This window comes from Macaca mulatta, chromosome 3 (genome assembly GCF_049350105.2).
Source record: "Macaca mulatta isolate MMU2019108-1 chromosome 3, T2T-MMU8v2.0, whole genome shotgun sequence".
NCBI lineage: Eukaryota > Metazoa > Chordata > Mammalia > Primates > Cercopithecidae > Macaca > Macaca mulatta.
The window spans coordinates 2,599,276-2,619,212 of record NC_133408.1 but is presented as its reverse complement, the minus strand read 5'-3'; the positions used below and the strand labels follow the sequence as shown (position 1 = coordinate 2,619,212).

At 55.9% G+C, this 19,937-nt stretch overlaps 1 protein-coding gene across 50 annotated transcripts in view; it reads right to left on the bottom strand.

Annotated features, from left to right (window-relative positions):
• The window catches only part of ITGB2 (integrin subunit beta 2), a 47,380-nt gene that overhangs the window by 16,206 nt on the left and 11,237 nt on the right, over positions 1 to 19,937 (bottom strand). For 10 of the 50 annotated variants that reach the window (XM_077995491.1, XM_015132732.3, XM_077995526.1 and 7 more), the window contains exons 2-4: positions 7,099 to 7,159; positions 6,626 to 6,714; positions 3,215 to 3,395 (exon numbers count right to left, since the gene is read on the bottom strand). In XM_077995491.1, the coding sequence (XP_077851617.1) occupies positions 3,215 to 3,395; positions 6,626 to 6,714; positions 7,099 to 7,156 (328 nt within the window). In that variant the 5' untranslated portion in view covers positions 7,157 to 7,159. Of the gene's footprint in view, positions 1 to 2,335; positions 2,471 to 3,193; positions 3,470 to 3,503; positions 6,779 to 7,098; positions 7,160 to 7,764; positions 7,962 to 9,691; positions 9,783 to 10,078; positions 10,211 to 11,319; positions 12,108 to 16,852; positions 16,963 to 19,937 lie in introns of those variants that run through there. The other 40 variants (XM_077995520.1, XM_077995521.1, XM_077995519.1 and 37 more) reach the window with 32 other exon arrangements.

The following is a 19,937-nucleotide window of genomic DNA, read 5'->3' as shown; positions in this document are numbered from 1 at the left end:
GCTGAGGACCAGACACAGGACATCCAGGCAGGCTGCAGTTTCAGAGGAAGGACATGGCTCTAGGACGCAGGCACGTGCCACGCAGTGACACTGAAACCCTTGCCTGGGGTGCATAGAGTTGACGTCAGTGACATCGGGGACACCTTTCATTGAGAGTGCCAGTGGCTCACCTGGGCTCACACGTAACCCGGCCCCGTGCCTGCAGTCTCACGGGCACCCTCATCAGCGGCCACGTAGACAGGCATCACACAAACCTGGCACTTTCCAGCAAGGCCCACGCAGGCCGTCCCCAGGATGCCCCTTTCTCCATCCCAGCCCTGGACTCCGCTCGCCTGCATCTCAGTCACACCTGCGGTTGTGTTTACGCGTCACCGCAACCAGCCTGTGTCCCCGCCTCCCAGAACCGTGCCTAGCACAAGTCAGCTTTCCATAAACACACATCACGTTAATGATTGAGCAAGGAGGGAGGGTAACCAGACCTGTCCCCTCTGCCCAACCCTCCAGCCTTCAGCCCTGGGACAAGTGCAGGGCCTACCCCATCCCCAACATGCCTGCTGCCATGACAGAAAGGGTATGTGCGCCCCCCCCACAAACACACACACACCCCTACACATAAATACACCACATGCACACACAGTCACACATGGCATACACACCCACATATATGCACACAGACAATACTCACACACAAATATACCTCATGTACACACAGTCACACATAGCACACACACACACCCACAAATACACGCACATAGCACCCGCACACAGCAAACACACCGCAGACAAATATGCATACACACACCACAAATACCAAACACCACACATGCACACATACACACACACCACACACTCATACACAACACCAGACACATAGCACACATACTACATGTACGTGCTCATATACACAAATACACCACATGCACACACACGCACTCACACACACATACACCAAACACACACACATGCATGCCACACACATATACACACACCACACACACATGCACTCACACCCATACACACACGTGCCACACATATACACACACACTCCACACAGAATGCTAAACACACACACACAACACACACCATACATACACACACACCCCACCCACATGCACTCTCACACACACACACACACTCACCCACATTCACACCCGGCGATCCTGGCCCTGGCCCTGCTGTGCCTTTTAGCCCTCGGAGGCGTCACTTGGCCTCTGGGCCGGGGACCAGCAAACACTCTCTGCGGAGGGCAGACAGTAAATGTGTGCGGCTTCGGGGACCTTGCGGCGTCTGCAGCGACATGGAGGAGGCAGCCAAGACCATGTGCCCACAAGCGTTGTGGCTGTGCTGCAGTCAAAGGGCACAGACATAGGCCTTTGGTGGCTGACCAAGGGGCCCCGTCCCTTCCCTTCCAGAGTGCCAGGCTCAGCGAAGGGCCGCGGGCTGCGGGGGTAGGGCCGGGACCCCGTGAGAGGACGTTCCCCTCCCAGATCCTACCGCCTTGCTCTGGGAGCCTGTGGCCCCGGGGTGCTGTAGGATCTGTCCCTGGTGCTCACCTGAGCCTGCCTAAGCTCACCTGTGCCCACCTGAGCTCACCTGTGCCCCCCCAGAGGCAACAGCATTTGCCGCCTGCACAGTGGAGATGCATGCCAGGCCGTGGTCAGCCACTCCCTGACCCTTCCCCACGGCACAAGGATGCCCCCGTTCGGGCGCACCCCCACCCTCCAGGACGATCCTTCCTGACACCTCCAGCGCCACAGAGCTGCACAAACTCTGGCCACAGGCAACACCCCTGCCAGCCTGTTCCTCACTGTGAGGTGGGACACGGGGAAAACACATCAGAGCTGCCTCCAGGGGCCACAGGGCCAGGCCCTCGAGTTTGAGGTCAGAGGTGGAGGTTCCAAGGCGAAGGGGCTGTGCCTGCTCACGGGGCAATGAGGGGCCGGCCTGATCCCCCCACCAAGGTGGGGTTTTGTCCGCTGCTGCCCCCAGGGACACCTGGCCCCTGCTCGTGTAGGACCTCCCCACTGGTTTGGCCCCCTCCCTCACTGTCTCCCAGCCACCTCTCACCTGGCTGCTGCTGGCTCTCACCTGGCCGCCTGCACCCTGGGCCACTCTGCCCCAAGGCTAACTCAGTGGCCGCTGACCTGGGCTTCCCTTGAGGGCAGAGCTCTGAGTCCCAGCCTGTACAACACCAGTTGGTTCCTCTAAAGTCACCCCGGCTCTGTCTGCACCCCCTCCCTGGGAGATGGCTTCCCCTTCCTTCCCTGGCCTCACTGTGGCCTGGGAGGTCACAGGTTGGTGGCCACACTAGGCCTTCTTCTCCCATCTGCTGCACCACCACACACCCGCCTTCCTGGAGCAAGGAGGGCGCTCTCTTCCCCTTCCCCTTTCCCTCCCCTCCTCTCCCTTCCCCTTCCCCTTCCCTTTCCCCTTCCCCTTCCCCTTCCCCTTCCCCTCCCCTCCTTCCTTCCTTTTCATTTTGAGACAGAGTCTTGCCCTGTCGCCCAGGCTAAAGTGCAGTAGCACAATCTTGGCTCACTGCAACTTCTGCCTCCCGGGTTCAAGTGATTCTCCTGCCAGCTGAGATTACAAGTGCACATCACCACGCCCGGCTCATCTTTTTTTTTTTTGTATTTTTAGTAGATGGGGTTTCACCATGTTGGCCAGACTGGTCTCAAACCCCCGACCTCAAATGATCCACTGCCTTGGCCTCCCAAAGTGCTGGGATTACAGGTGTGAGCCACCGATAAGGTGGACGTTTCTAAAGTGCTGACAGGGGACTGTGTTCTGAAACTGTGCTCTGGTCAAGTCAGTTTGGACAACACTCATTTAAACAGTGACTCAGGTCTCTTGGCTGCAAGACTTATCAGACCCTCTACTCTTCTAAGAGTACTGTGGCCTTCTGAGTGTGTAATGGAATAGTGTTTTCCAAATGGCTTGGTCTCCCTTTAAAAAAAAAAAAAGATGCAGAATGTCGGGCTGTGAGAGAGCCGATGGTGAGGGCTGGGGCAGCTCCACCTGGGGACGGAGCGGAAGGGCGCTGAGGAGCTCAGCTTTCCAGCAGCCTTGGAGCTTCACTGGCCCACCCAGCCGTCCAACCTGGACACATGCCCCTTCTGGGCAGCCCTGACACCCCAGAGCAGGGCCAGGCTCCTAGCCAGAGCCAATAACCAGCACAGAGGGTGCCTGGCACCCCCACCGAGACCAAGCCTACCTGGTCGCAGGTAAAGAGTCACTTTTTGTGGGGACAGCTGCGTCTGGCCCCCATCGTGGTCTTCCTGGGTTTCGGCGAGGCTCCTGGGGTCCATGATGTCGTCCGCGGGACAGCCCCTCATGAGCAGCTGTGGCCGGGTGTCACAGCGAATGGAGTCAGGATCCCCTGGCCCTGTGAAGTTCTGGGGAGGGGGAGTCAGGGGTCAGGAGGGGGCCACACTGCAGGACCTGCAGGAGGCTGACTGGCCATCAGGGACTGAGGACCCACCCTGTCCCCTCCTCCTCTGTACCTGGAATTTGGGACAGAAGTCCCTGTGGACAGAGACAGGGAGCTCCTCCGGCCTCCCAGACAGCCCCTCGCTGAAGGCTCCCGGCCGCAGCAGAGCCCTGGGGGGCGGGGTATCCCCTCGTCCTCTGCCTCTAGCAGCAGAAAGGACTCAGGACCCGCTCTCCAGCCCAAGGCTGACCCGAGAGGAGAGGCCTCCGCGTCCTCCAGCAGCTGGCCCAGGGGCTTCAAGCCCTTCATCAGCAGAACCTTTGTCCAACGGAGTTGTTCTGTCCCGAAGGAATGTGGCAGTCCCTAGGACCCCAAGGAACCCAGAACATGGGCAGGGTTCTGGGCCAAGCCCCTCAAAGTTTAGAAGAACGGAAGCTGGAGGGGAGCCTGGGAGGCCTGGGCCCCGGGTGCTTTCCTCTCAGCCACCTTGTCCCTGCAAAGCCCCTGGATTCTGAGGAGGGCTGTGTTTGGTGGGTCCCGTCACTGGCCCCGAGCCTGCTGCCTCTACGGGAAAGCGTGCTGGCGATGCGGGGCCAGAAGCGCACGTGTTTCTCTACTTGCTTTCACAGAGGGAAGCTCAGGAGGATAAGCCCGCCCCCACCCCAGGGCTGGTGTCCCGCGGGCAGGGGGGCAGGTGGGAGGGGAGGGCGACAGTCCCCAGGCTGCCTCTTTGTATGGCTCTGACTTTTGAAACCACAGAAGTTTTAAAGTCCTCCAGAAATTAAACTACATCAGCAAGCATCCCGGCTAGAAGGAAAAGAAAGCCTAAATGTAACCCACACAGAAACAAACAAATCTCACTGGAGGGTATTTATTTCAGATGAGCTGACAACCTCCAGAAAGGGGAGGGAGAAAAACCCAACCTGAGCAAGGTGGTGTCACCTGGGGCCTGGCCACCCTGCTCAGTCCGAGGACAGACAGGAGCCACCCAGCTTCTCATCTGCGGGCTGCTCGCCGCAGTGGCGTGGGCTGGAGGCCCCGAAGCCACTCCCCGTGGGCCACAAACTTGAGAAACGAGGAAGCCGCTGACGGTAAGAAATGAGACACCACTTCTCCTGCTGCCCTTCCCTTCTTCTCCTCCCGCTCCCCTTCCCTAGTTCATAAGACAGGAGAGATGGGAGAAAGCGAAAAGTTGGAAAGAAACAGGAGTAAGATAAATAGCCAGAGGACCTTGGCATCACCTCCTGGCCCTGGTGGTTAAAATAATAACAATAATATTAACCCCTGACCAAAACTACTTGTGCTAGCTGTAAATTCCAGACATGGCATGAAAAAGCATTGTAAAACTTTCTGTTCTGTCAGCTGATGCGTGTAGCCCCCAGTCACGTTCCCCACGCTTGCTTGATTTATCACAACCCTTTCACGTGGACCCCTTAGAGCTGTAAACCCTTAAAAGGGCCAGGAATTTCTTTTCTGGGGAACTTGGCTCTTAAGACGCAAGTCTGCCGATGCGCCGGGCCAAATAAAGCCCTTCCTTCTTTAACTGGGTGTCTGAGGAATTCTGTCTGTGGCTTGTCCTGCTACAACAGTGCTGGAACCCGGACTCGCAGGGAAAAGAACCAGAGCCTTCAGAAAAACATCCGATTCCAGGCTAGGGCAAGGGACACGAAGATGGGCCTGTGGTGTCATGTTGCTCCAGAAAGCAAGAAAGTGCTCAGAAAAATAGGATGGGGACCCATGGACAGGACGCGGAGCCAAACCCAGTGGATTTGGGCATCTCGGGGAAGAAAGGACAGTCACAGATGATGCACTACTGAACAAAATAAAACTGTGGAGAAGGAGAGACACTTCCTCAGGTTGGGAGCCGTGAGAGGCAGGCAGGGACCAGCACTGCACCCAGCTGCAGCCATTGTAGTGATGGCGGCTTCAGGTGGGGACATCCGCGGACGCTGAGCCTGCCCGTGTGATTTGATGGGAGCAGAACGTCACCAGCCCACAGGGGACTGTGCAGCGGGGTGGGGAGGCCGGGCGGATGCCATCTCAGCAGAGCCGTCCACACTGACCTCACCAGGACTGGGACGGGGCAACAGCAGTGCCTCTCACGGGCATTTAGGACACCGTTACTGAGGGGCTCCTGCCAAAGCGCACCTGAGTCCAGGAAGAGGAAACTCCAGACAAGACCCCCGAGTCATGCTACAAAGCTGCTCCCCGAACTCCTCGGAAATGCCCAAGGACAGGAAAGACAAAGAAAGCTGAGGACCGGTCCAGATTCAAGAAGCCCAAGGAGACAGCTGAGTGTAGGGTGAGCCTGGGTTAGGAGGTTCGGGGCCTGAGACGGCTGAGTGTAGGGTGAGCCTGGGTTAGGAGGTTCGGGGCCTGAGTCGGCTGAGTGTAGGGTGAGCCTGGGTTAGGAGGTTCGGGGCCTGAGACGGCTGAGTGTAGGGTGAGCCTGGGTTAGGAGGTTCGGGGCCTGAGACGGCTGAGTGTAGGGTGAGCCTGGGTTAGGAGGTTCGGGGCCTGAGACGGCTGAGCACAGAGTGAGCCTGAGTTACAAGATCCACCAGGAAAATATGCTCACGAAGACATCACTGGGACAACCAATAAAATATGTGTACAGTGTGTCGGTTTGATCATAATGAGATACCAATGCTGAATTTCCTGGTTTTGGTACATGTATTTATCAAATATAGATATACATGTATCAAAACACATTCACACATTTACATCAAAATACATTTCCTCTCGGCCACCTTGTCCCTGCAAAGCCCCTGGATTCTGATGAGGGCTGTTTGGTAGGTCCCGTCGCTGGCCCCGAGCCTGCTGCCTCTACAGGAAAGCGTGCTGGCGATGCCGGCCAGAAGCGCGTGTGTTTCTGCACTTGCTCACATGGTTTTGTAAGTGAAAACCTGGTTCTTAAGAAAGACCTCCCTTGAAGTACTACGAAACAAAGGGCTCCATGTCTACAACCTCTCTGAAATGGCTGAGAAAAACTAAAAGTATGTGTTCTGTGTGTGTTTCCAAATACACCACACATCAGAACCTCAGGGGCCCCTTGAGGGGAGGGCGAGGCCAGGGTCTGGGGACCCCCCAAGAGGAATGGAGTTGTTGGTCCTCTGGGTGCCACTGGCTTCAGGGGCAGGAAAGGGCCCCCACCCAGGAGCTGGGCAGGTGGGGAGGGACCCAGGAGGCACTTACCAGCTTCTGGCACCAGGTGCAGCCGGGCCCCGACTCGATGCACTCCCGGCAGCTGCTGACCTTGAACTTCGTGCACTCCTGAGAGAGGACTGAGGGACGAGGCCGGCAGGTGAGTGGGTGCTCTGGGCCGCCCTGGCCCACACCCAAGGGGGCCTGTGAGTGACCACAGGCCCGCACCCAAGGGGGAGTAGAGCAGGAGGGTCAGAGGAGGCCCAGAGAGACAGGGAGGCAGCCTCCAGGAGACCCCGCATCAGCCACCACCCCCAGGTGCAGAGGGGGGCCCTGGGGAAACAGCACAGCCACAGCTTCCTGGCGTGTGGGGGGACGAGGCCTGAGTCCCCGACCTGCCCCCAGGGGCATGATCCTTCCCCAGCCTCCCGGGAACTTCTATCTGTGGGAACATGAGGGCAGGCCCTGCTCTCCCTGACCGGAATGTCACGCGTGGAGTCCCCTCCGTGGAACACAGAACTCACCACACCCGAGGGAGAGCAGCCCCACCAGGGCGAGCAGAGCGGGGCGCAGGCCCAGCATGTCCTGTGGAGGGAAGGGGTTTTGGTGACGGTCTCAGGCCCAGCCCCTGGGGCTGACCACCCACAAAGCCCGCCTCCAGCTGGCCTGGGACAAGGAGCTGGGTTCCTGTCCCCCCTGCAGGGGTGGGTTAGAGTCAGGCCAGCACAGCTGCGCTGGGCCCAGCTTCCAATAGCCAGGGAGGGAGGGAGGTCGGGCCCAGCAGTGCGGGCAGCACACCTGCTCAGCAGCCAGGCACCCAGGACAGCTGCAGCAGGTCCCTGCAGAGACACACAACACAGGCACACACACATGCAGACAATACACACACCACACACCACACACCACACATGCACGTGTACACGCATACAGATGCATGCCTAACCGCATGTACACACCACATGCACGCACACACCACACATACACATGTATGTGTCACGCCACACATATGTACACAGAGAGATGTATACACCCCTTACCCACACCGTACTCCCCACAAGACACTACACACCACACACAAATATACATGCACACGTACACACACGCACACACCACACAGGCACACACACCACACACACATACCATACACACGTGCAAATGTGCACGCACACGCACACCACAACCCCACACACCCGGTGTGTGCACTCTGCCCCTGTGCACCCCAAGTCCTCCGTGAGCAGAGCCTGTGCTTGGAGCAGAGCCGGGCTTGCCCTGTCTCTCTGTGGCAGAAACAGGGCCAGGAAAAGAAAGCTGGCTTGATGCCCACGAGTGCCAGGCTGTGTGCAAGGCCTGCCCAGGAGCCTTGCGGTCCCTGCCAGGTGGGGAAAAAAAGTCACCTGACTTGCCCAAGCCACCAGCTGCCAGGCTCCTGCCCTTTGTTTCCAGATACACACCCACCCCGTCCTTAACCCAGTCATCCACAGCTGGGGCAGCTCTGTGGTCACTCACAGGCCCTCGGCCCCAGAGGCAAAATGACAGAACCAGGCCTCAGCCTGGGCTCCCTTCCCTCCATCCTGGAGGTGCCCAAAGCAGCCCTAGGTCGGCTCCTTGGGGGGTCTTAGGGCTTCCTAGGTGGGGTGGGCCTCTGGGTCTGACCTCCAGGACCTGAGAACGTTGGGTCCTCGCTGGGACCCTTTTATCTGGCACCAAGAGGTGGAGAGGTTCTGAGAAGGGGTACCCAGGAGCCTTCCTGCCATAGTGGGCAGGAAGACGCTTCTGTTACCCTGGGGCTGTTATCAGAAGCAAAGATGAACACACCTCCCCCAGCAAACGCCGGTTCCTCTCGCGGCCTCCCAGGCGCCTGGGGCGTTTCTGCCCCACCCACTGCCCTCGGGTGGTGCTGGCAGGGTCACCCAAGGTTCAGTGGGCAGACCCAAGCCAGCAGAACACCAAACTAGGGCCTGCTCACTTTGAAGACAGTGCTGGGTGCTGTGCTGTGGCCGGGGAGGCTTGGGTGCCCTCAGCCACAGGCCCTGGTTCCCCTCCATCCCCCAAAACCCCTGCACCTGTGCCGGGGGCTCTGAGGCCGACGGAACACCCACCCGGGCCCATCTGAGCATCCCACAGCTTAGAGGCCCCAACCAGCCCCAAGGTCCTGTCGTTTTGGAGGTGACCTCGTTTCCTGGTTCCCAGCAAAATTACAGTCAGAATTCCAAAATGTCAAAAGGGAACCCTTGATCCTTCCCATTCTGGGGTCAAAAACAGAACCTGCACCTGCTGTAACTTCCTGGAGGAGGTGGTTTGGGTTCACACCGGGCCTACCCTGTGTCTGAAAGCCCCTGTGTCTCTGATCCTTGGGGGTTGTGGTTCAGGCCAAGGCCAGTTCCAGCTCTCCATCTGCGCCCCCCCAAAGTCCCGCGCCTGGACAGACCTCGGTGCCATGAGTGCCCACCAACCCCTCAGCTGACCGGAGACCCTGTGCATGCTGGAGCCACCCCAGGGTGCAGGGTCCAGCTGGCCTCAGGACACCCCCAGTTCGCAGCTGTGCCAAGTGGGGAGGGGGTGCAGCCTTCCCCCGGCAGCCTCAGCCAGGCTGGTAAGGACCCACACCCCAGCTCCACGCTTTCCCTGGGGCCGCAGACTTGACATCTCCGCCCCTAACACAGTCATGACCAGCGGCATGCAAACACTTTGTACCCTCAGAAATTGAGGCCCCCAGCAGCAGCAAGATATGGACCTGGAGCCCAGTTACCCTGAGCAAAACCCCTGCCCCTAGGGAGATGGGGTGCACATTGATTCCAGCAGGATTGGCTCAGAGACCACAGTGCCCTGACCATGACCACAGCAAGGGGGCGGGCGGGGAGCCAACCTCTCCCCACTGTTGCTCCTCCATGAACAGCCCTGGGGGGCTCGGAGCTGGGGGCATAAGAGAAGCCAGGCCCTGCCCCACCCCCCGATGCCAGTGGCTGAGCCCAGACAAACAGCTGGGGACGAAGGTCGGCTCCGGGAGGTAAGGCAGTGCACTGAGCCTGGCAGCCGGCCTCCCTTCTGTGGGAGAACAGGGCAGGGCAGCCCCTCCACCCAGTAGCCAGGATGGCCCACGGAGGTCCAGGGCCTCACCTGAGGCCTAAGAAACCAAGACCGCATCTGGCCTCTCTGCGTCCGTTTCCTCCGTGTGCCTGGAGGTGGTCGAAGGGCCTGTGCCAGCTCCCTGGGGGACGGGAATGGGTAAGGCACAGATGTAGGACAGCATTCAGGCAAACAGGCAGGTACCTGGCCACTGTCACCTCTGGTGCCCTGAAGCTAAGCCGACAGAGCTGCAGGGCAAGCAGGGAGGAAGAGCACAGAACCCCCCGTCCCGCACCCCCCCCCGAGCAGGCCCCAGAGCTCCAGCCTGGAGCCTGATGACCCTGCTGCCCTCCCTGCTGCCCCACACTGGGGGCGGGCGCCCTCCTCGTCCTCCAGCTCCTGGACTTCCCACGTCTAAGGGCAGGCGGGTCCCCTTACCAAGACCTAAGGTGCAAAACCCAAAGCTGAGGCTGCTCAGGAATCCACAGCCCCACGGGCCTCTCAGAACCTTGCATCAGAGTCGCCCTTGACCTCAACCCTGCCCGAGAGGGAAGTGCTGGTGCAACCCCAGCCCAGCTGCAGGAAGTGGTATCTGTCACCAAGTCCCCTGCACAGGGGAAGCGGGGGGCTGAGGGTCGGGACCCGGGGGATGGGGTCATCTTTCCCCGGAGAACCCCTCGGGGACCGGGCGCCCTTCCCTCCCGGGCACCAGATGAACCCTACTTCACGGCGAGCAAAGCTCTGAGCATTCAGGCTCTGAGACATGAAAGCGGCGTCGGAAGAGACCTGCAGCAGATCCAGGCCAAATCACACGCACCCTTTCACAGAAGTCAAAGACAGGAGAACAGGAGCAAACACGGGAAACGAACAGGCCGGCGTGGTGGCTGATGCCTGCAATCCCAGTGTTTTGGGAGGCCAAGGCAGGAGGATCACTTGAGGCCAGGAGTTTGAGAGCAGCCTGGGCAACATAGTGAGACCCCTATATCTCTACGAAAAATAAAAATAGAAAATAAGCTAGCCATACATGGTGGTATGCATCTCTAGTCCTAGCTACTCGGGAGGCTGAGGCGCGAGGATCACTGGAGCCCAGGAGGGGGAGGCTGCAGTGAGCTTAATGGCACTACTGAACTCCAGCTTGGGTGACAGAAGGAGGCTCTGTCTCAAAAAAGAAAAGAAGGCCGGGCGCGGTGGCTCACGCCTGTAATCCCAGCACTTTGGGAGGCCGAGGCGGGTGGATCACAAGGTCAGGAGATCGAGACCATCCTGGCTAACACTGTGAAACCCCGTCTCTACTAAAAATGCAAAAAAATTAGCCGGGCGAGGCGGCGGGCGCCTGTAGTCCCAGCTACTCGGGAGGCTGAGGCAGGAGAATGGCGGGAACCCGGGAGGCGGAGCTTGCAGTGAGCCGAGATCGCGCCACTGCACTCCAGCCTGGGCGACTAAGCGAGACTCTGTCTCAAAAAAAAAAAAAAAGAAAAGAAAAGAAACTTTAAAGTGAGACAGCAGAGAGAGGGCAGAGCCTATGCTGGGAGAGGAATCAGCAGGGTCAGGCTTCCTTTTTGCAACCCCGTAAAACCCTAAGAGGAGACTGCCTGAGAAGCCAGAGGCTCCACAGACCCATTAGAACTTTGCATCAGAGCTTGCTCCTGCCTGTGCTGGGGTCAGGGAATAAAACCCACCTTATGCTTCTTAGAGGAGACACGCTCACATCAAGGTGACTCGGAGGTACACAGGAAGCGATGGACGATGCCGGTGGGGGACGAGGTTGGAAGGAAGAGGAAGTGGGAGGGAACTGAAGGCTCAAGGGATGATTATAAACTAGGCATCCACCTTCTAAGCCAAAACCCAGAGCATCAAGATGGACTCATCTCTGCTTCGTAGGAACATGATAAAGAACTGGAGAGAAGAGCCATTCAGGTGCGGGCTGGAACGCTTTTCTTGGATCACAGAGGCTCCAGGAAATCCAGGGACAAAGACAGGTCAAATCAGATCGGAACAAGTCGGAGCGGAGAGGATGCAGGAACCCCCAGCCCATGTCTCCTCTGACCCTCCAACACTGCAAACGTGTATTTCCCCAAGGGTCAGGGAGATGCGTTCCTACCGTTCGTTTTACTATCTGTGAAGTTTGATAGCACTGTTGTTTTTTTTTTTTTTTTTGAGACGGAATCTCGCTCTGTTGCCCAGGCTGGAGTGCAGTGGTGCGATCTCAGCTCATTGCAACCTCCGCCTCCCAGGTTCAAGGAATTCTTCTGCCTCAGCCTCCTGAGTAGCTGGGACTATAAGTGCGTACCACTAGGCCCGGCTAATTTCTGTATCTTTAGTAGAGATGGAGTTTCACCATATCGGCCAGGCTGGTCTTGAACTCCTGACGTCGTGATCCACCCGCCTCGGCCTCCCAAAGTGCAGGGATTACAGGTATGAGCCACTGCGCCCGGCCTGATAGCACAACTTTTAAAGGCCACAATTTCTGGCCAAATGAAATAAAACAAGACACCCCGTCCCGCACACACACACATATTAATAAAGAATGCTAAAGTACTCCGCTAAATACCTCAAGTCAAAGGGAAATCCAATGATATTTACAGCATTTTAGACCAGGGGACACCACTCTTCCGTCTAACACGAAGGAGACTGTCTGTTCCCGGGTGGCAACGTGAGGCTGAGGCCCTGGACGCTCTTGTTGTGGACGTAAAAGAATGGCCACAAATGTGTAGGACTTCGGTTTTAGGGAATAAAACAATAAAGGAAATAGAAGAATAGGTATCTAAGACTAAGGAAACCTCAGCATGAAAGCTAAGGGGAGGCCGGGCGTGGTGGCTCACGCCTGTAATCCCAGCACTTTGGGAGGCTGAGGCAGGTGGATCACCTGAGGTCAGGAGTTTGAGACCAGCCTGGGCAACATAGTGAAACCCCGTCTCTACTAAAAATACAAAAATTAGCTGGGCCTGACGGCGGGCACCTGTAATCCCAGCTACTCGGGAGGCTGAGGCAGGAGAATCACTTGAGCCCGGGAGGCGGAGGGTGCAGTGAGCTGAGATCACACCTCTGTGCTCCAGCCTGGGCAGCAAGAGTGAAACTCTGTCTCAAAAGAAAAAAAAAAAAAAAAGAAAAGCTAAGGGGGAAAATAACAAGAAGACAGACTCTGAAAATGACACATGTTGTACATAACAAATTGCATAGAGAAAATACCTAATATCTCTCTAGTGCAAAAGGTAACTGGTAATCTTCCCCTCTAAAGATATCTTAGAAATTAATAACAAAAAGGTAAATACTCCATTCAAGGATGTTTCCAGGCTGTGGCACCCTGAACAGGTAATTCACAAAAGAAGAAAGAAAACTGAAGAAAGAAAACTGCCTAAGAAACATACGAGTCACGCTAGGAAAGAACCAGGGATTTCAGCCAAAATATCTTGATTCCCTGTGTAGCCATCAACCTGGAAGACGCTTTGGCAGTTTTGATGCCCGCACTGTGGAGTCCCACACAGCAACAAAAACATGCGAACGGCTAATCAGGGCAGCTTGGCTTTGTGGTGAAAGTGAATTTGTGGGAAAGAGGAAGAGAGACAGTACCAAAATATTCTGTGTTTCTCTGGGTGGTGGCACTATGAGTATTTTCAATTTTCATTATTCCTGTTTGTATTTTCCACCCTTTCTGTGATAAATGAAAAAAGGACATTTTAAAAACTGAATTTCGGCCGGGCGCGGTGGCTCAAGCCTGTAATCCCAGCACTTTGGGAGGCCAAGACGGGCGGATCACGAGGTCAGGAGATCGAGACCATCCTGGCTAACACGGTGAAACACCGTCTCTACTAAAAAATACAAAAAACTAGCCGGGCGAGGTGGCGGGCGCCTGTAGTCCCAGCTACTCGGGAGGCTGAGGCAGGAGAATGGCGTAAACCCGGGAGGCGGAGCTTGCAGTGAGCTGAGATCTGGCCACTGCACTCCAGTCTGGGCGACAGAGCGAGACTCTGTCTCAAAAAAAAAAAAAAACTGAATTTCATGGTGGCCGATGCATTGTGCTGAAATTGCTCCTCCAGATTCCAAAGCCACTGGCTTTCTTGTTCCCACCGTGACGTTGCTGAGGACACTGCTTCACGGCAGTGGGACCTCCCTGCTGGCGTGGGCTTGTCACCACTGTCACTCACCCATTCACCCATCCATGGGATGGGCTTGCCAGCCTCTCCTCTGGGCACGGCACATGGGCTCCGAACTGCGCTCCAGAACTCCTGGACTCTGCCCTCTGCTGAGACTCTCAGCACCTCTTTCTCCCCAACCCCTACCCCGAGTTTCCATCACTCACAGAAACCTCCACCGCTCCTAACACCAACATGTGTTCCCAGCAAGGCTGTTTACCAATCAGCGAGGCAGGAAGCTGTTCCCCTGCGGCTAACTCTTCTGCACTCTCGGTCCCTGGATGGCCAGAGAGAACACGCAGCCCCGGGTGGGCAGGGGGTGGGCAGGAGCCTCTGCTCAGGATAGCACCAGGGCCCTCTGTGCTCACTCAGGGCCTGGGTTCCACACACATGGGCTCAGAGTCGAGGCGTGCAACCACCTAATCAATGCCCCATGTTAGTGCCAGTTTGTGCCAAGTAGGATATGAGGGATCATTGCTGGCACCAGGTCCGCCTTGGGGTGGGTGTCACCCGCATCACCATAATTGCCAGGCGCCCACTGCAGAGCCTCCTGAGTTGGGGCTTCCCAGCGACCTGGTCTGTACCCACTGGTGAATGCCTGTGTTACTGATCCCTGTGGCTGCTGGCATTCTCCTCCGGGAACAGGAGCCAGCCTCCGGTGACATGGCCTCAGGCAGAACCATGGTTCTCTAACACAGGACAAGAGTGCAGCAAGGGGGGCCACACAGGACCTGTTCCATGGAACCGCCACAGGCGCCATGCTGCTCCATCCACAGAGGCAAATGCCCCACAGCCCTGGTACCTGATGGGGCCTGGCTTGGGCTGGAGTGGACAGAGCTGGGCCTGGCAGGAGCCCTGGGGAAGTGAGTTCAAATTACATGATTGACTGTAGAGACAGCTGGAGTGTGCACAATTGGCCAGACCACCCCTCCTGTTTCACAGATAGGGAAACTGAGTCCCAGGGGACCAAATAGCCCGCTCACCCCACGTCCCTTCCAGACAGGGTGCAGACAGGGTCCCTCCCATCTCCTGGGTGGTGGTGGTCCCTTCGTGGGCACCTTGCAGTGTGGGGGCCTCTTCCCCAGGGAGTCCCCCAGTGGTGACCGTATTGCCTCAGGCTCACTGTGCACTAGGCAGGTCACACTGATGCTGCCTGAGGGGCAGGGGTTACCACCCGGTGGTTCAGGTGAGAAGCCCGAGGCCCAGGGGAGGACTGTCCAGCTGCCTGTGCAGTGTTTGGATCTCATGCCAGCCCCTGCCAGGAGGCCCAGCTTCTCCAGCCCAGCCCATGCCCACCAGGAAATGCCCGGATTTATTCCCCTGGGGCAAAGGCCCTTGGGTGGCTGAGCGTCTCCTCTCCCAGCACTGGAGGCGCCTTCAGTTGCTCGTCTGTTCATTTACTGCTGGGAGTGGAAACTCATATGCTGAGTGGCAGTGATGCTGTGGAGCTGACACCAAACCCCACACCCGCCCGGTCACCTGCTTCACCGAGGGCCTCAGCCCTCCGGGGTCAGGCGGCCACAGGGGTCCTGGCCATTTGGGGAATCTGCCCTGTGGCCCTGCTCAGGATGTCACACCCGGTGGGGACTGGCCCTGGGGCCAAGGCTCAGCCACCGCCTGCAGGGGCCCAGCTAGGGACCTCTTCCCGGCAAAGGGACTCCCCCACTCATCCCCGAATACCAAGGGGAACACTGGGTGCCAGGCCAGCAGGGACCCGGGGATTCTGCAGTCAACTGGGTGGGGTGGGAGTTCCTTCCTAAAATGTGGAGTCTGGAGGCCACTCTCAGTGAGGCGCTGGCCCCGGGGATTCTGCAGTGAGCTGGGCGTGGAGTTGTGAAGCGCTGCGGTGACAGTGGACGGCCCAGAGCTTCTAGCAGCTTGTTTCTGTGAAGCCTCCAGAATCCAGCCTCAGCCCCCAAACCCGTGGGCGTCGCGCCACCGTCACGGGGAAGTTGAGTGACAGTGAGTGTCCCCTGTGTCTCCACAGCTCACTCCCAGGCTGTGCTCTCAGGCCATCCCCCGCTTCCCCATTGCAGCCGTGCCATCCCTCCTTCTCCCCACCCAGGAACTGACAGAGGAGAGGGGCCCCAGATGGACGGACGGGGACAGCAGGGCAGGATCCCGGCCCCCAGATCCGGGGGAGAGGGGATTGTGTGTGGGTGTGGTGGTGTAAGGGGTGACAGGGCGGAGGATGCGTGGGGAGGGCTGGCCCCAAGAGTGCAGTATTGGGAGAAGGGGACCAGGTGGGCCCGGGACCCAGGGGCATGGCTTCAATCCCCCTCCCACCAGGACCTTGGGAACGGCCTCCAGGAGCCTGTCGTGGGGAGGCCAGGGTCACCAGCTGAAACATCTGGACTAGAATCGCACAGCAGCGCCCGCTCCCCTACAGCAAGACCTCACCCAGGGGTCCCCACAGAGGAGGCAGGGAAGCTTGAGGGTCCCAGAGGAGCATGGAGCATGTGCCACACCACACCATGCTACACTACACACATGTGCATCACACATGTACATACAACAGACACCACACCACATCACACACACACTCGCACACCATACATACACACACACACCACACTACGCTATGCTACACACAAGAACCACACATGAACACACGTACATGCACGCCATGCCACACTACACACCACACACCACAAACCACACCACACACTGCGAGTTGATCTGGAGATGGAATCACTGTAGCCTGGCGGGGCGGCAGGCAGACAGGAGGGCCTAACACAGGCAGGCGCAGCAGGTTCACAGAGGAGGCCCCAGGAACCCTCCTCCTGCCCAGCCCGGAGCGCCAGGACCCCCCAGCCACCCCCTAGGCGCTTGTGGGCCCAGCCTTCTCCTGGCCTCGTCGGCCTCACAGTCCCTTGTCCTCCCATGCCGGCGCCACCCTCAGTCACAATCGCTCCCAGCACCCCGTGTGAGGCACTTCCCTTTGCTGGGTCTTAAAGGGGACCGTGGAGCAGATGGTCTGGAGACCCCTTCCTGCCAGACCCCCTGGGCCGGGGCCATGAGCAGGGTCACCAGGGTCACTCCAGGCCAGGGCAGGAAGGTGCTTCCCTCCAAAAATCACCGTGGACATGGCGGGTCCTCTGCACACTCACCCTCGGTGCGCTGGAGGCCTCGGCGGTGCTCCTGGCTGGGCGTGGGGGCTTCACTATCAGTCTGCCCTGGATCACGTCTAAAAACCTCAGCTGGAGGCGTGGGTCCTAAAGTCCCGACACTTCCTGTTCCTCTCAGCTCCTCGCTGGAGGAAGTGGTGGGTTGCACCACCGTGGCCCTTCACCCCTGCCCCTCTCTGCTCTACAGCTGCTCTAATGTCAGAGAACAACCCGTCGAGACAGGTGGGACATGTCATTTCTCACGAGGTTCCAGTAAGAAGGACCTGCCTCCATCAGATTCGCACTTGGGAGAGGGGCCCGGCCTCCAGGAGCGCCAGGCAGAGGAGAGGGCATGCATCAGGAAGAAGAACACAGAGGCCATGGGAGTGAAAAGTTTGATGATGGAAAGCAACAGTAACACATTCTGCTAAAGAGCAGAATGAAAAACCCTGGAGAGCAAATTCCTGAGCCAGAGAACAGAGCAGAGGAACCAGCCAAGGAGGATAAAGAGATGGGAACAGGCAAGAAAATGTGGCTGCGTGCACGCACTGACATCCACCTGCACGCGGGGGTGGGAGGGGAGGGAACAGGGACAGTGAGGAGGAGACGCTCAGGTCACAGGAGGAAGGCTGCAGATCTGGGCGGGGACGTGGATTGCGAGGCCACTGAACCCCTCAGGGATGGATCAATGAGGTCCCGTAACTAGGAACGTGAGGATGATACCACAGAACACTAAAATACTACAGGCTCAGAGAGAGAGAGAAGGGAGAGAAGGAGGAAGAGGAAGAGGAGGGAAAGAGATTATACCTAGAAAAAAAACCCCAAATCAGACATCTTCAGAGCAAGGACTCAGACACATTACTACCCTAAGCTCTGTTTTATTTATGTATTTATTTTTTGTTTTCAATTTTTTTTGAGACGGAGTTTTGCTCTTGTCACCCAGGCTGGAGGGCAGCAGCATAATCTCGGCTCACTGCAACCTCCACCTCCCGGGTTCAAGCAATTCTCCTGCCTCAGCCTCCCAAGTAGCTGGGATTACAGGCACGTGTACCATCACACCCAGCTAATTTTTGTATTCTTAGTAGAGACAGGGTTTTACCATGTTGGCCAGTCTGGTCTCAACTCCTGGCCTTAAGTGATCCATCCACCTCTGCTTTCCAAAGTGCTGGGATTACTGGCATGAGCCACGGCGCCTGGCCCCCAAACTCTGTTTTAAAGATGTCTTGCAGAAATAGACATGAAGAAATCCATGAGAAATACAAGAGCAGATGATACAAAGTTGGGCAAAGAAATAAGTAAAAATTATGATATCATAACCCATTGATTTAAAAATAGTGGTAAAAATATTAACACTATGAAACAAAATGCCTAGAGGGCTGGGTTGGGAGGGGCCAGAGAGCACACTGTCATTCCATCCTATCTGGGGAGGAATACAGATGCTCGTCAGTGGGCATTTTGCTAAAAAAAATTCCAAGTATATATGATAACAATTCAAGAGTCTCCTTAGGAATAAAAATAAAATGTATATACCTGAAAAAAATATGACAAATCTTTATTTTGGTCGCGGTGGCTCACACCTGTAATCCTAGCACTTTGGGAGGCCAAGGTGGGAGGATCACTTGAGCCCGGGAGTTCGAGACCAGCCTAGGCAACATTTGGAGACCCAGACCCTCATCTCTACAAAAAAATGCTCTGAAAATTAGCTAGGCATGGTGGCATCCAATATGGTCCCAGGGAGGCTGAGGTGGGAGAATCTCTTGAACCCAAGAGGTTGAGGGTACAGTGAACCATGATTGCACCACTGCACTCCAGCCTGGGCAACTGAGCAAAAAAAAAAAAAAAAAAAAAAAAAAAAAAGAGAGACAAATCCTTTAAAAGAAAAAAGTAAGGGAAAATAGAACAAACAAGAAAGGTAAATAAAAACCAAACAATTAGACATTGGGAATAATGTCAAACCCAGCAGGAATCACAGCACCTATGAATGGGTTACATTTTCTCGTTTTAAATCAACAAGGTCTTGCATTGGGTTTTAGAAATAAAGAGACAAAATAAGTTCCAATTAAATGTTCTCTGTCAAGGGCATCTTCTCATTACAGACTTAGTCTAGAAAATAATGAAGAAGGACAGAAAGAGAGTATCATTCTACTACACCCGCTGATGACTTCAAGTCGTCAATGACCATCGCTGGGAACATCACAGATGCACCAGACGTTATGCACACACCTTTAATGAGTTAGTCTTAATGAAATAACAATAGAAATTAAGATAAATAGAAAGAACAATGGTGACTATTGAGGCTGAATCAGGTCGAGGCTTTTAGATCTACAAAGAAGCGTCAGGGGGGATGTGTGAGATGACATCGTAGGGATGCAGTTAGCAAAATCCAAGCTGAAGAAACCCCCACGAGGCAAACGGCAAAGTACAAGAGGAGAGAGGAAGGGAGAGAGACCCTTTGGATTAGGAGATTTAATCTCAATATGAACCAATTGCCATGCAAGGAGCATGTTTTGAAATAATTGTTAATCGTTTTAGGTGTGACAATGGTTTGTGGTTATGTTTAAAAGTGCCCATCTTTTAGAGTTACATGTTGAAATATTTGCAGATGGTGCAGTAGGATGTTTCAGATTTATTTCCAAATAAAGAGTGGTGGGTTGGGTGCGGGGAGAGAGGTGTTGATACAACAAGGTCACCTGTGAGTTGATTATTATCGAAGCCACTGTTGGGGACATGGGGCTTCACTAAACTGTTCTCTCTACTTTTGTAGATGTGTGAAATTTTTTGTAGTAAGATTAAAAAAAACATTTCAAGGAAGTGCAAAGTTATTACTTCACGGGTATAAAGTTTCCGTTTTGTAAGACAAAATGGTTTTGGAGACAGTTGGTGGTGATGGTCACACAGTAATAAGTGTCCTTAATGCCACAGAAATGCATACTTCTAATGGTTAAAATGGTGAATTTTATGTTATGTATATTTTATCCCAATTAAAAAGTAAAAAGTGTAAAAAAGGCTCTCTATCAGATACATGGTTAAAAGAGAACAACACTGAAGGCTGAAAAT